The following is a 16,902-nucleotide window of genomic DNA, read 5'->3' on the forward strand; positions in this document are numbered from 1 at the left end:
CAGCCAGCATCAAATCAATGGGTACCTGAGGACAGCCCTGAGGGATAATGGCAGCTGGAGTATGTTGGTCAAAATGGCAGAGATCGAGAATGTGTGGGGTCTTACCCCCCACATCCCCTAAATGTGCCTTCAAGACACGGTGCTATATGTTCAGACAACTTTGCCCTTTTAACAGATATTGAGCATCCAAAATCATTCACTTCATTAGAAACTGTACTCAATTCTCATAGAAGAAACTATTCAGTGTGCTTATTGGTGTGTGTGTGTGGGGAGGGGGGGGGGGTATGGGTACTGTCCCTACCTAATTTGGGCACTAAAAGGGATTAGGTAATGCAGTTTAAATGCATGTTTCACATAGCAAACTTCACAAATTCCTTTCTTCTTAAGAGCAATTTAATCTTTCCGTTAGGTGTCTGATGATTTAATGATGAACAATATTATGAAACCAGTGAAAAGGGAAAGAAAGGCAAAAACATTCTACCAAATAAAAAAAACCACTTCCAGAACTAAGATGTAATTTGTTATGTATCACTTTAATATTTCATGTTTTGTTAGTGTATATTTTTATTTATTACAGTAGTTGATGTAAAGAAAGTAATGGCATTATTTTTTATGAATTTAATTTTTTTAAATACTTATACAGATTATGAGGCACTGTTTGGGATGATTTATAAGTAGTGTAATTTGTGTAATCGTTTACCATATATGATTTGGAAAAGGTTATCGTGTAAATGAATTTTTCTACAAACATAATGTGTACAATCCTAACTGTTACTTTTCTATTACTTAAATTAAAAATAATGACATAATTTGAGGGTAACTAGATACTGTAAATTTCTGGAAAAATTAGGAATTGTTGTTGAGCTTAGAATATATTAAATCATGATTTGAATTCTTTCAAGTTCAAATTTCTGCTGATTATTGATTTTTCTATTTCTTTAATTCTCATAATTTGTTACATGATCGGAATATATTTTCTTTAAATAAAGAAAGTAATTTCACATGGAGATTTTTTTCTAAAATTTGTGATTTTATATAACTTTTTCAAAATTGGGATGATAGTGCTTAGAAGATATGTTGTGAATTGTGTATCTAAAAAGGAAGTGGAGTTTTATGGAAATAATGTGGTATTTTCTTAGGGTTTGGAGAGTATTGCAATTTTGCTGAGGATTGCCCAATGAAAGATAGTATTTGTGATGGAACCTGTATCTGTCGTGAACCTCTGGTAGTCAGTAGTGACAACTCAAAATGTATTAAAGGTATGTATGCTTTTGTATTTTTTATTATTATGTTAAATCATCCAAAGCCTATTCTGATCAAATGTTATTTAAAGTCAATTATCTAAAAATAGAGATTAGTGTAAATGTGGATATTGACTTTTTAAATTAAATATACCATTTGTTTGTTAACAAAGATTCTCGTTTTCAATATATGAAAGAATTTTCAATTTGGTGAATATGCCAGTGTATCAGCATAGATAGCTATCTGGAATTTATGTATTGAAAATATTTGTTTCAAATGTAAGTAACTGATAACATCTGAACCACTTAAGAATCAGAATATAGTGTTCAAAGTCATGTTAACTAAATTGTGTTAATAGATAATGCAGGGAAGTCTCATTTATTTATATTTTTGCAAGGTGCTAACATGCCAGGGGTCCCTGGTTAGAATCCCAGCCTGGGCATGGGCGTTCTTTGTGAGTGTCCCTTCATCAATTGCACCATATCATTACTCATTCTTATCGTCAGGATTAGTTAAAAGTGGAAGAAAAGCAATGCTAAAAAGCAAAAATCAATCAAACATATATTTTCCAGGTGGTTTGTTCATAAAAAGACTTTAAAGTGTGTGAAAGTATAAAATGTAGGATCATAAAATTGGGAGTTCTTGTAAATTCATAAAGTCATTAACATTGTGACATTCTGTTGTTCACAAATGAATTAAATATTATGTTAACGTGTACTTTCTCCATGATGTACTTACATTTAATATCAGGATTATGTTTTCACAGGTATTGGGGCAGTCTGTAAAGGACTAACAGATTGCAGTGAGGTAGATGGTGCTGAATGCAATAATGGAACGTGTTCATGTACCTTTAATCTTACATCTAACAACAACAACAACTTGTGTGTCAGAGGTATGTAGAACAGTTTTTAACGTTTTTCTTATTCTCTTCTCAAATCATACTTTTTTGAAACCATCTAATGCAGGTTATTTTGAAAGAGTGGCAAGCATTACAAATACTGATCTTTATATGTTTTATGGCTTCTACTTGATACTACAAATATAATGCAATGCTCCAGTTGACAAAGAGATGAGTTCCTTTATTAAATGAATTATGTGGTCATTTACATATTTTTCATTGTCACAAATAATTCACAGTGTTATTCATTTCTCCATTCACTCAGAAATTGGTCATAATTGCACTGGTCCTGATGACTGCAACATTCCTAGTTCTATATGCAATACTACAGAAAAGTGCTGCACATGTGATGATGGCTATGTTCAGTCTGATGATTTGTTACAATGTGTGCAAGGTAAGGTGCCTTTTGTTCTTTTCTGTTTTTCATATCATTTCTGTTTTGCATTATTTAACTTTTTGAAATTTCTGTATCGCTTGTTAGTGATTTGTCCTCACTTAAGACATTTAATAAAGAATTATAATTGTAACTGATCATATACAAGGTAAATTTGTAAAGTTTACAGAATCATCAATGTATTTGTATTTCTTTAATGTACATCTAGGTTAATGTAACCTCTAGGATAATTGTTTCTGCAAGTCATGTTCAGTTATAGATATTGAGCAATTTTTTTTTCTTAACCAGGACTTGAACATGGATCTACCACAGAGCTGCTAATTCACTGCACTTTTATTAACATTAACTTTAACAAAACATTGAATAGTGAAAATCCATTCATTTCTTCATGCAAATGTTTTTGACGAAGGGTCATTCCACTTTTTTTTAAAAAAAAATATTTCATGAATTGTTATTGCATTTTCCAACATACATTTTGTCATTTTTCTTGTTGTGCAGCAAATTTTTAGAGTGAATATTTAAATTAAATTAACAGTTTTTAAACTTTTTAATGAGTATGAATTACTGAGAAAAGTTATTCAACTTTGTCTTCTGGTACAGGGATTAAGTGTGAGAATGATTAAATGCAGTGCTGTCAGATTTCCCATCTTGTAAACTCATTTCATTACATTGATCTGATTTTATCTAGTTATAACCGCTGCATCTTTTTGAAAAAATTAAAATGTACATGTAAGAATGCGTTAAAGGCATTATTATAATTATTTATTATTACATTTTAAGCAATGTATGACAATTAAGGGTCCAGGGAAGAAGTGGGAGAAAAAGCCCAAAGTTCGAAATTTTGCATAATATGCAAAATTTCCGAATGCCATAATTTAAGTTTTTTTTTTTTTTACCTTAGGGCCAATGCTAGAAGTGAAATTCCAGAAATGGTTCTGTAAGCTGAAAACACTACCGCTTTATACAATGTAATTTTTTTTTTTTTGCTAATAAGTATCAGTCTGATTTCAACGAAACTATGCATGGTTATAGGAATATATATATATATAGTAGGGGGGATCGAAAAAAGCAAATTTTTTATGATGCTTTTGGGGTAGAGCGGAAAAGTTGCCTCTATACATAAGTAACTTCTGTTCAAAATTTCACCACCCTAGGATAATGTCTTGTGTTCTGGCAAGGGACATGAAATTTCAGAAAATTAGTAAAATCGGCAATTTTTTTTTTATTTTTGAAATTTTTTTCAAATTTCACAGCACTTTGCAGTAGTGTGCAAAAGTTGCACCTATGTATGGTTAATTACAGTGCAAAATTTGGCGCCCCACGGACAATATGTTCTGTTCTGGCAAGGAGCCTGAAATTACCCAAAAATCGACAAATACACTGTTTTTTCATTATTTAACTAACATTTATTAAACATAAACCAGAATTGTCATACACTCGCATACTATTAGATATAAGAATTAAGAAATAAGTATTCAAAATTAAAAGTACGAAAATGTGTGTTTTGTAGGTAATAATAATGTAAAATATGTGTCTTTAGGTTTTGTACTGTCTCTTGCACCTAAATTCAGGCATGGCCTTTCTCGATTTCAGAGTGAGAGTTCGGACATTGATAATGATCATTTAACAGGTCTTTACTTCGATGGCCGACGTGACAAAACATTGTCAACAGAAAAGGAGGATGATAAATACTACCAAAGAACAATTGTAGAGGAACACTATTCCTTGGTGAAACAACCAGGATCTAGCTACGTTGGTCATGTTACACCAGCTTCGGGATCAAGTCTGGCCATTGCTGAAAGTATTTACGACTATATCACAGCAGAAGTGCCCGGAGGTTTAAATCATATTCTTGTTCTAGGGTGTGATGGAACGGTCGTAAATACTGGAGTTCACAATGGGGTACTGCGTCGTCTTGAACTGAAGATGGGGATAGCTGTGCAATGGGCTGTTTGTCAACTACACTTCAACGAATTGCCTCTCCGCCACTTGTTCGAGTCCCTCGATGGTCCCACCTCCGGACCCAATTCCTACACTGGTTGCATTGGAAAATCTTTGAAGGCGTGTGAGCTGCTTCCAGTGGTAACATTTGAGCCAGTTAACTGCACCTTGCCATCAGATGATATATCCACTTTGAGTAAGGACCAGAAGTATCTGAGGGATATTGCTCTCGCCGTTAGCTCAGGCATGTGTCCTCCAGGTCTTGCTAAGCGCGATCCAGGTCCCCTAAACATGTCCCACTGGTTGACAACAGCCAACAGGATATTAAGACTGTATGTTTCCACCACGGAACCATCAGACAACTTACGTACCATAGTAAAGTTCGTTATCAGGGTGTATGTGCCATCTTGGTTCCGCATCAAAATCCATCATTCAATTAAGGATGGAGCTCGGCATCTTTACCATTTCATTCAGTCATCTAGATACTTGGATCAAGTTAACCGCAACGTCATCGACCCAGTGATTTCTTGGAATGCTTACTTCGCATCTCGAGAAAACATTCTGCTCGCGATGCTGACTGATAAGAGAACACATATCAGAGCCCTTGGCATTCGAAGAGTCATAAAAGCACGAGAATCATGTGAGACGGTTGGACACGTTGGGATTAGAAAGTTCGATATTCCAAAAATAAACTTCGAAGCAAACGACTATATCGAACTAATTGACTGGTCGTCCAGCGAAGTAACTCCATCACCAATACTCGATGATGTGACTACAGAAGATTTGAAAAGTATGCTGAAAGAACCAATACCAATTGACTGGACTTTTACAAAGTTCCCATGCCACACACAAGCTGTGGAAAGAACAGTAAAATTGGTTACGGAGGCCTCAAAGAAAGTGTGTGGTCATAAAAAACGGGATGGATTTATTCGCTGCACTCTGAAATCGAGAAAGGCCATGCCTGAATTTAGGTGCAAGAGACAGTACAAAACCTAAAGACACATATTTTACATTATTATTACCTACAAAACACACATTTTCGTACTTTTAATTTTGAATACTTATTTCTTAATTCTTATATCTAATAGTATGCGAGTGTATGACAATTCTGGTTTATGTTTAATAAATGTTAGTTAAATAATGAAAAAACAGTGTATTTGTCGATTTTTGGGTAATTTCAGGCCCCTTGCCAGAACAGAACATATTGTCCGTGGGGCGCCAAATTTTGCACTGTAATTAACCATACATAGGTGCAACTTTTGCACACTACCGCAAAGTGCTGTGAAATTTGAAAAAAATTTCAAAAATAAAAAAAAAATTGCCGATTTTACTAAATTTTTGAAATTTCACGTCCCTTGCCAGAACAGAAGACATTATCCTAGGGTGGTGAAATTTTGAACAGAAGTTACTTATGTATAGAGGCAACTTTTCCGCTCTACCGCAAAAGCATCATAAAAAAATTGCTTTTTTCGATACCCCCTAATATATAGTTCTGGAGCAACGATTTTGTTTGTACTTTGCGGCAAGTTTAAAAAACTTGCAGCTTCAACGGGAATACATGCCCACAATGCTTCATCTACTAAAGGTTAACACTTATTCACATTGTATTCTTTTTCTTGTAGCTCTGGAAAATGTTGGTGATCAGTGTGAAGTTTTTGAACAGTGTGAGGGATTCAATGGAATATGTGTTGAAAATAAGTGTACATGTTCTGCTGGCCACCATTTTGTTGAAAATATTGGCTGCATCTACTCTTCAGGTAATTATCTACAAGGTTTTAAGGTGCTGTCTGCATTATTGTCATATTTAATTTTAACTATGTTTGTGTGATATGAATGTAGAAATATTTTTAATTGCACATTAAAATTTTAGCGAATTTGAAAATTCTCTGTGAACTTTGTTTTAGTACTTGAGCCATTCTGATAATTTTCTGGCACATTATGTATCTTGGTAACTTAAAAAAACTACAAGAACCTTATTGTATTACACATTCGCTTTGACACTTCGTATATCAGGACTTGCTCTTCTTAGTATTTGCCACTATCGTCTAATGTTACTTTAACTGACAAGTACACTGGCATAGAAAACTGTAATGTGATATGTAGTATATTGATTAATTTTGTTTATTTTTCTGCCACTTAAGTGGCAATATTGTGGCTAATTGCAAATATGAGGATGAGTGAAGATAATAAAATTCATGAAGGGACACTCACAATGAACATCCATGGCCAGACCGGAAAACAAACCTGGCATTACAGCACACTATACTAACCACTCCATCATGGAGGTCTGCTAATATAATGTACTACACAATACAGTGAAACCTCGATTTGACATTTTCCTAACTTTTAGATTTTTCCACATATTATTATTATTTTCTTTTCAGATTTGTCCCCTGAAAAATGTAAAATCGAGGTTCCACTGTGTATATATATATAACCAAAGGTTCCAGGTTTGAGACCCAGCCTGAGGGGACCCTTCTTGAATTTCAGATAGTCATCATGCCTTCTGATTGTTGCAATTAGCTGAAACTGGCAGAAAAGAGATTCAAATTTATATATAATATACTATGTGCCATGAAGAGACTTTATGTATCTTTCTTAATATCATTTTCCTTTTTCAAAGGGCCGGACCCGTGGTTGGCAGAGTGGTTATCACATCGTGCTATGATGCCAGGGGTCTTGGGATCGAATCCCGGCCTGGGCATGGATGTTTGTGAGTGTCTGCCCATTCATCAATTTCATCATATCATCACTCATCCCCATCTTCGCAAATTAGCCAAAGTAATTAGCGAAGTAAAATAAAGCAAATCAATCAATCAATCCTTTTTCAAATTATGATTTTTTTTTTTATTCTATAAATATTTTCTTTGCAGGGTGGAATGAGAGCTGCACAAATAGCTATAATTGTTACAGTGGAGGGAAAATGGATTGTATTGAAGGAATTTGTGAATGCGCTCAAGGTTATCATGTATCTACAACAACTCCTTGGGTCTGCCGAAAGATACTGACAAGTAAGTTAAAAGCTTACAGTTCCTTCAAACAATGGTAAAATTCTTGGTTTGGTTTGGTTTGATTTGATTTGGTGTTTAAAATCCACTGTATGGACAGTAAGGCTAATCGAGACTGGACCTACAGTTTAAAGTGGGATCCAAACCACTATGGGCCTCCACCGGGTATCGAACCCGGGACCCCTTGATTACAAGGCGATGACGCTACCACTGAGCCATCGGGGAGGTCCTGTCAAATTCTTGTACAGTGTGTTTCAAAAGTCACACAACCCCAACTTTGATCTCCTGTAGTATGAAAACCGAGAGAGATGTTTACACTTTGTTCATCTGCCATATGAAGCTGAATCCATTAACATGTTTTTCAATGCTTAACATTGTGAGTTCACACCATTCAGAAAATTCTATAAATTACTGGTGGAAGTCAGCATTATTTTCTTTTTCACAAATACACTTTCCAGTGAAATATATATATTATATATATATATATAAGAAATTATCGAAGGGTCATAATCGGATATATGATAACTGATGCCATATTAATCAGTCATTTGCGTCCAATATAAGTCATGTGAAGCATTTGACGGGTTTTGGACTGGCGATTACATGGAAAAAAATCATTTTAAGGACATATCACCTTAGCTGGCAACACTAGAAGGTCGAATTTTTTTCAACAGACACAAACAACATCCCTTACTTTCCTACACTTAACATGTCATTCCAAAAATGTTGGGAAAGACTGCTTATAACTGTTATGAATGTACTAGTAAATACATAGTGTCTGAAAAATAATTTCCTGAATTCAACTGCTCACTTTTTTTACTGCATGGAGTCTCACCAGATTTGGTACAGAGGTGCTTGGCAACTTGAAATTTTCTGCCAAATATATGGGGCATATCTTTTCATGTCACTTCATGTACTCACTGTAGGCACCTCTTGTCACATGCAAAACATTATAATGGTATTATACTAGGTATGTGCAAAAGTTCTACCCATTTTTGGTGTGCGAACAACACAAACTGTAACTCACCTAGGACTGTGCATAATCGCCATCGTTATCGATGACCTCTTGCCATCTTGCTGCTAGGAGATGAATCCCGGACCGATAAATACTGAGGTTTGGAGTCAAAGAACTGTTTTAAACCATTTTCACAGCCTCCACATCATCAAAGATTTTCCAAGTGGAAGAATTCTGCAATGTGTGAAACATCTGGTAGTCAGGAGGGGCCAAGTCAGGAAAAATGGGTGGGTGAGGTAAAACCTCCCAAGCAAAGTCCATTAATTTTTTGTGTTTGATGACAGCAGCATGTGGTCTGCCGTTATCGTGGTGGATGATAACGCCTTGGCGATTGACAAGACCTGGCTGCTTCAATTGTAATGCTGCCTACACAGTCTGTCCATCTGTTGACAGTAGAAGGTGGCATTAATGATTTGACAGGATCTCCCAGTGAATTATTCCTTTGATATCCCACTACACACTCAACAACACCTTCCTGGAATGAAGTTCTGGTTTGGTCGTCGATGGTGGCGGTTCAGAAACATGACACACTTTACGTTCCTTCTCATCGCCCGTGACAATGCGTGGCAAGAACTGGTCATTTTTGTACCGGGAAAGCAAGGAAACACAGGTTGGGACTCGCCCCTCTCATTGATTTGCACGCAGTTGATTTGGAACCCAATGATCGAACTTTATGGTGAAACAGCACTTTGAGCTGTCTTTCAACTGTTGCCCTGTGTACCTGGAATGTGTCCGCTAATTCTGCTACAGTTGGCTTCGGGTTGTTTCTTATGGCTTAGTCAAGTTCCTCTTCCGAAAGCACATGTGAACATCCAGACTGTGGTTGATCTTCACAGCTTCTGTCTCCTTCCCTGAATATTCGAAACCAGCGATGACATGCACTATCATCAACTGCATCTGCCCCATACACATGCCAAATGTTCCAGCAGGCTGTGGCCGCAGCACTGCCTTTATCGAACTCAAAAAGTAAACAGTGTCTGATGTGTTCCTTTTAGGTCTGCATTTTACCCACATGCTACTCTGTCCACACTCACTGCCTGTTGCTGCTCTAAGGTTCCCCCGATTACGTGACCACACATTCACGCATTGGCAGCATCATCTGTGAGGTCGGTACTCGTCTAAACAGTGACCTGTCAAAAACGGATAGAACTTTTGCACGTACCTAATAATTCGCACGACACATTTTGTACCATTTGGAGAGTGCCACTATAGTGGCAGAATATGAAACTGGTAATTGCTGGCCAACGGACTTCAACAATGAAGATGCTGGAACAAATAACCAGATGTCAGACGTAACATTGTAAAGCTATAAACAACTACAATGAAGGAATTATTTTTGGAACACCCTGTATATCTCATGGCCTCAAGAAAATCTATTTCAAGATACGTTAGCCTTTGAATTTAGTTTCTCTACTAAAAGCAAAAATGTCATTTCAGGTATTGGTGCACCTGAAACATGTCTTAAAGATGACTGCATATATGACAATGCTAAATGTAGACATTACTGTGTCTGTGCTGATGGTTATCGCCCTGACGAATCATTTGAAACTTGCGTTACAGGTTAGTATGCATTTTGAACTGTTTGGTATGTGTTTGTTTTGTGTAAGTGGTATTATAACATTTCACAGCATTTACCGTTTCTTGAATGGGAAAGAATGAGACGGAGTGCTTGCCAATTCAGACACGGCTTTAGTGATACTATATCTTTATTTACACAATGTTAACCAAAGAAGAAAGGAAAGCCAACCATTGTGGCAGAGTTGTTAGCACAGATTGCTACAACACCAGGAGTCCCAGGCTCAAACCCAGCCTAGGCATGGGTATTCATTGTGAGTATTCATTCTTCAGTTTCATCATATCATCACTCATCCTCATCATCACGATTAGCCAAAAGTGGTAGAAAGCGATACTAAATAACAAAAATTAGAAGAAAGCCAAAGAAGAAAGAATTTTCATTTTGAAAACTTCTTGTAAACATGGAGTAACAATTGTTTTAAAGTCTGGAGAGAACATTTCATGTCTAATCCATCACCGTATATTATTTACAATCTACACAAGAAATTTGAATTGTAAGGTATATTATGAATACATCTCAGTTTTGCATGAACACAAGTTCAAAGTGTACATTACATGGGCTGTTGGAAGATGGTTTTGTGAGGTGATGTTTAATGAAGACATGGTTGATACAAATATATTTAGTAACATATTGTGATCAGATGAAGCCATCTTTAATCTATCAGGACATGTAAACCAGCATAACTGTACTTACTGGTTTACAGAAAATCAGAATGTTGTTTTGGAATAAGTTCTTAATCAACCAGGTGTGAATTTTCAGGGTTTGATATTGTCATGTGGTGTGATTGAGCTGTGTGACTCATGATACACGTGGAAGGACAGCATGCAGCCATTCACATGCCACCACGTTTGCCGGATTTAACCCCAATGGACTTCTTCCTGCGGGATGTGGTGAAAGGTTCAGTGCATGGAAAGAAACTACAAATACTTAAGCTGAAGGATTGCATTGAGTAGGGATGGGCCAATATGAAATTTTGGACAATACAGATAAAGTATCAATATTAATTTACCAATACCGATAACTGATATTCTACCAATGCGATGCATAATTTCAAATGGTCTTTGAAGAACGTGAATGGTTCATTGACTTCCTTAGTAAATGCATGTTACCAGATGACTCCAATGCAAAAGAAGCTGCATATTTAGACATTTACTTTTAAGAAGTAGGGAGATTATATGTTTGTAATACCCATAAAAATCAAACAAAATGGCAGGAGATTGCACTAAATATAAGATATTTATAGATATGTGTGGATATGTGATTTTACTTACCCAGATTTTACATTTTCCTGCTTTATACATTCAATCCTGATGGTCCCAACATAGCAAAATGTTATAAATGATTCCTCGATTTTACATTTTAAGTTTTTTCAGCTTGGTCCCCTGAAAAACATAAAATCAAGGTTCTACTGTATGCAGAAAGGAAACATTTTTAACAAATAAAATAATTTTGAAATTTTCAAACTGTAAAGCGACTTTTACACCCTGTATAATAAGGGTTGCTACGCGTCTGGAAAACCTGGAAAACAGGGAAATGTCAGGGAATTTTGCAGACCGTCTGGAATTTACATGCATTTTGGAGTCTGCAAGAGAAAAAGTTGAAACATGAACAAGCAGTTCACTTCCACTTCTGGATTCGGTTCTTGTGATTCCATTCCCAAAAAAGATTAAGTTCAGAAACTTGTTTCCTTCATTCTTATGAAGCAAAATGATGGTTGCTTCAAATTTCTTAATAAATTTTCATTTTTATAATACTAGATATTAGAAAGAATATCAGTGTAAAACTTGCAGTTCAGATATCTGATTGATAACTAAAGTACATTGACAAAAAGAAGAAAGTAAAGTGCTCCCCTGTGCTTAGCACCATGCCATGAAGGTGTATAAGGGGTGTGGGGGTAACGCCCCACACTTGCTTGATCCGGTCATGAGTGAGGGTGATGTGATCAGCATCATGCCCCTGACCACCTTTACCCCCCCCCCTTCCAGGGTTTCCCCCAGGTATCCATGTTATTCGATGCTGGGTGGGCGCCGGGGCCGCTTCAAACGTTAGAAAAGTTCCTGGATTTGAACCGGCCGGGGATCGAACCCGGGACCTTGAGCATGGTAGTCAGATGCGTTACCGACTGAGCCACCGCGCCCACCTTGACAATATGATCATAATTATCGGAAAGGTTGGTGAAGATGAGGTTATCGTCTATTATTTTATAGATCTTAGTCTTGTCATTTCCTATAGAATTCCTGTATGCAACAAAAATTTCTCCAGAAGCTGTATACTTAAAAATGTAAGCAAAAAAGCAGCATTTTCTACACCACTATAAATCTGCCAGAAAATGAAAAATTGTGTATGGTTTATGAACATTTCCTGTTGTTTTTAAATTTTGGAGATCTGTTAATGTTGAAATAATGTACCTCTGTTACCTTAGCCTGAAGGCTAAATGCATGTGATTGTAGCACCCCATACATTTGATGCCGATTGTAATTTTACATTTTACTCTTCGAATTTTCATGTGTTCTTGTGTGTGTGTAGAATGAAAATTGCTAAAAAAGTTGTGAATGTCCCAACATAGCAAAATGTTATAAATGATTCCTCGATTTTACATTTTAAGTTTTTTCAGCTTGGTCCCCTTAGTTTTTTCAATGGAAACCCCATTTTATTTTCAGCTCATTTGAAAGTACGGAAAAAATCATTAAGAATGGTGTTTGTTACATTGCAAAACGTCAAGTAGTTCTCAAGTAATTAACGGATTATATATTTAGTTGAAAAACACAAGGTTCAAAAGCAAAAATCATGATGATAAACATATCTGGAAAATTTCATGTTTGGACTGGAAAATCTGGAAATGTCAGAGAATTTCATAATGAAAAAATCGTAGCAACCCAGATAATTCTTGGACTAATAATCATATTTGTTTTTTTCTAGGAGTTGATAATGTTATGAATTGCACAGAAGATTTAAACTGTACCGGAGATCACAAAAAATGTGTCAATAATCAGTGTCTCTGCATAAGCCCATACACTTTTAGCCCAAATGAAGACTGCATCAAGGGTAATCTTTTTCATTATCTATATTTACTTGTGGTTATACAAAACTTATGCATGTTTGCTTAGTGAACAATAAATTTGTCTGCATATCACAACCAACAATTCCTCCTACTTTGGTTGAAGTGTTTACAATAGGTATCCATGTTGTTCTGAATTATGAAAGCATTCTTACCTATGTACTTTTTATTTGTGTGTCCTCCTTTTTCCCCCTGTCCAAGTTACTTAAATGCTGCAAAATAATTTGAACAACTAGAACAGGCAAAACAGAAAAAATAAGCTGCAACACACACAATAAGAGAAACATGTCTGACATGAGAACACATACATACTTTTTTTTTTTAATTAAAATTCATTTTATAAGCAAATCCTCAAGCATAGAGAGAGAGAAGAAGTCAATAACAATTTGGAAGATACGGTACTCCGTGTTTTGGATCTTTACAAGAGTTAATTTACATTGTGATACAATTGTATTTTATGTTAAAATCTGACTTACCTTGTAACCAGAGTATTAAAGTAAAGAACATAAAAAACATTAAAAATTTAGGCCTGAGCCTTCAGTTCCCTCTTGGTACTCATCAACATGGAGGAAAAATTGGAACAGGAAGCATTGGAAGTTTGACGGCAACAAAGTTATATTTGTCATGAAATAAAATGCACTAAATTTATTACTGTTATTGATATGCCAAATGGCATTGAGTGTTATATTTCACAACCAGCTATAAAGTCCAATCAAGTTAATCAACGACATGTTTAAGTAATATTTGGTGATTCCATGAGGCAACTGAATTTTGCTTTTTTTTTTTTTTGAGAAATCGATTTTGCCACTGATGGAATGATGAACAGACAGACATGATTAATGAATTAAGGGTACTATGTTGAGCTCTAGTAATCCACAACTGAAAAGAGCACTTGCCTAACAATAAGAATCTTCAAATATCTTGAAACGTCATCTTACTTTGGCCATCTTATTTTCAACATCCTTAAGGTGCAATCAGTTACAAATATGTGAAGATTCTTATTGTCTGGTGAGTCTTCCTTATTTTTCCCTTGCTATATACTGGGTGAGTCACCTAAAATTACCACTGGAAATATTTTATGAACAACAATAAATATTGAAAAACTGCTTTTGCAGATATATAGGTATGAGAGGGGCTCATGAAATTAGTGGATACAATACGTTCAACTACGTAAGGAAGTACGAATTTCAACACAAACTTAGTTTTTTTAATGGAAACCCCATTTTATTTTCAGCTCATTTGAAAGTACGGAAAAAATAATTAAGAATGGCGTTTGTTACATTGCAATACGTCAAGTAGTTCTCAAGTAATTGTAACCTGAAGTTGAGCGTGAAGGCGCATCCTTCACTATGCCTGTCGGCAGAGCAGAGCTCAAATGCTATCACGCATACAGCCTGCACGCTTGTGCTGCATTTTTCCTACACTCCCCATAGATAAGTATCATCTCGGCCTTTTCAGAATCTGAAAATACTTTCTCAGCAACAGTTCTGTTGTACGTACACTATCACAAACGTCTTGTTAATTAGTGCACGTTGTTATGCTCTTGCTTTATTTGATAAATTATGATAAATCAATTTGAAGGAAAAATGTATAAGCTGCAAAGTTTAAAAGTTGAAAACTTAAAGATTTGTCATGACCAAACGAGAAGAGTTGATTGTTCCAATGTACTAAAAATTATTACATAAATCAATGAACGCCAATTAAAAATTAGAAAGGTGTTAATGTACTAACATTTGTGTATGTAACTGACGGCGGAATGTTTAAAATTTATACTTTTTAATTAACAATTATCTGTTAACTCACAAAGATGTATCAGAACCTTTTAGATAATTTGTCAAAGCGTACTTATGTATAAACTACACATTTTATTGTAACCCGCAGTTGTTGGAACGTAACAACTTTCCTAAGCACAACGCATAGTATGCAGAAGAGTAACATGTTTGTTACGATACACGAATGGCGTCAAAAGGGAGATATGTATGTTACGACACATGAATCAACTTGTGAGAATGTTCGTTCCAAGCGTCAACTTCAGGTTACAATTACGTATTCCAATGTAACAAATGCCATTCTTAATGATTTTTTCTGTACTTTCAAATGAGCTGAAAATAAAATGAGGTTTCCATTAAAAAAAAAAGTTTGTGTTGAAAATCATACTTCCTTACATAGTTGAACGTATTGTGTCCATTAATTCCATGAGCCCTCTCATACCTATATACATCTGCGAAAGCAGTTTTTCAATATTTATTTTTGTTCACGAAATATTTCCGGTGGTAATTTTAGGTGACTCACCCTGTATACTGGATCCTTTTTGGGACCATGTTCACATTACCCATGCATAGATTTGAATTTTTCTGATGTTTGACGTACACAGTACTTTGGTTGCATGCAAATAATATCATACGTATCTTAAATTATATCTTAAAGTGGTTGAAATGCTTTCTATTTTTAAGAAAATGATTATTTATTCATTACTTTGGTTTTGGAAGAAAGTAGTTTTGAAATGGTACACTGTTTTGTAATCTCCCCTTCAAAGTTCTGGTTTCGAATCATGGCATTGTACTTGGCATTTCATTGTGTTTGTTATTTCATCTAAGCATCATTGATATTTATTGTTGCAACTAAGAGATGGCTGAACCTTTGGCAGATTCCAGTGAAGCCATTTTAGAAACTTCCTCTCCTTTTAGAAAACTGCTATGATTTTCAAAATTCTAAAAAAAACTGCATGTACTTAGAATTCCTTCTAGAGCATTCACACAAATTTTCATATAATTTGATTTCACTGTTGTCTAGACATTCACAATAGTTTAATAGGCCTACTTAAATACCAAACTGTTGTCGTCGTCGCCTTGTAAGCAAGGGGTCCCGGGTTTGATACCTGGTGGAGACACATAATGGTTCAGATCCCACTTTAAACTGTAGGTCCAGTCCCGATTAGCCTTACTGTGCATAAAGTGGACTTAAAACACCAAATCAATCAATCAATCAATCAACCAAACTGTTGTATAGACACAGTGAAAGCAAAGCACAGAAACATTCACATGAATGTTCTAGGAGAAATTCTAAGCAGATGCAATTTTTTTCAGAATTTTGAATATTGTAGCGGCTTCTGGAAAGGAGAGGGATTTTCGAAAACAGTTTTGCTGGCATCGGCCAAAGGCCCAGTCAAGCCTTAAGTTGTCGATGTAGAAAAAATTATGTTAAATCATCAAAAATACAAAATACAAATGCCGCTCCTGTATTTTATCTGCAAGTATCAAGTATTCAATACTTTTCTGTGAAGTAAAAAAAAAATAAAGTGTTCCAACTTTTAAATTAAAAGACTCAATTCTTGATATGTCTCATGTATTTTGTGTTTTGAGTTGCTGCCAAGAACATATATTTCTTTCTAGTTGCCGTAAAGGAAAGTGAACCATGTGAATATGATTTTCAGTGCACCACATACCTACTAGATGGTGCAGCATGTATTAATAACGAGTGCAAATGTTCTCCAGAATATTACTATGCAAACTACAGGTGCTGGAAAAAAGCAGGTACTTTGACATTAAATATGTTATCTTCGCTTCTTAATGTTTACTGACTTTCATCATGCTTAAGATGAGACTATTGCAATTCCATGCAATAAGAGATAGAACATCTTTCCAGGTCTCAGAAATTTGATACAGTGAAACCTCAATTTTATGTTTTCCATGGGACCAAGGTGAAGAAACTTACAATGCCGAAAAATGTAAAATCTGGGAAAGTTTTATATCATTATGCTCCATTGGGAC

The 16,902-nt window shown here is 35.5% G+C and overlaps 1 protein-coding gene across 1 annotated transcript in view; it reads left to right on the plus strand.

Annotated features, from left to right (window-relative positions):
• The first annotated feature begins 1,143 nt into the window (after positions 1–1,143).
• LOC145990373 (uncharacterized) overlaps positions 1,144–16,902 on the plus strand; it is a 39,725-nt gene continuing 23,966 nt past the window's right edge. The window contains exons 1-8 of the mRNA XM_083126073.1: positions 1,144–1,259; positions 2,009–2,134; positions 2,406–2,534; positions 6,098–6,232; positions 7,349–7,486; positions 9,936–10,058; positions 12,994–13,119; positions 16,525–16,665. Of these exons, the coding sequence (XP_082982199.1) occupies positions 1,178–1,259; positions 2,009–2,134; positions 2,406–2,534; positions 6,098–6,232; positions 7,349–7,486; positions 9,936–10,058; positions 12,994–13,119; positions 16,525–16,665 (1,000 nt within the window). The 5' untranslated portion in view covers positions 1,144–1,177. The remainder of the gene's footprint in view (positions 1,260–2,008; positions 2,135–2,405; positions 2,535–6,097; positions 6,233–7,348; positions 7,487–9,935; positions 10,059–12,993; positions 13,120–16,524; positions 16,666–16,902) is intronic.

This window comes from Lepisma saccharinum, chromosome 1, assembly GCF_977018435.1.
Source record: "Lepisma saccharinum chromosome 1, izLepSacc3.1, whole genome shotgun sequence".
Lineage (NCBI taxonomy): Eukaryota > Metazoa > Arthropoda > Insecta > Zygentoma > Lepismatidae > Lepisma > Lepisma saccharinum.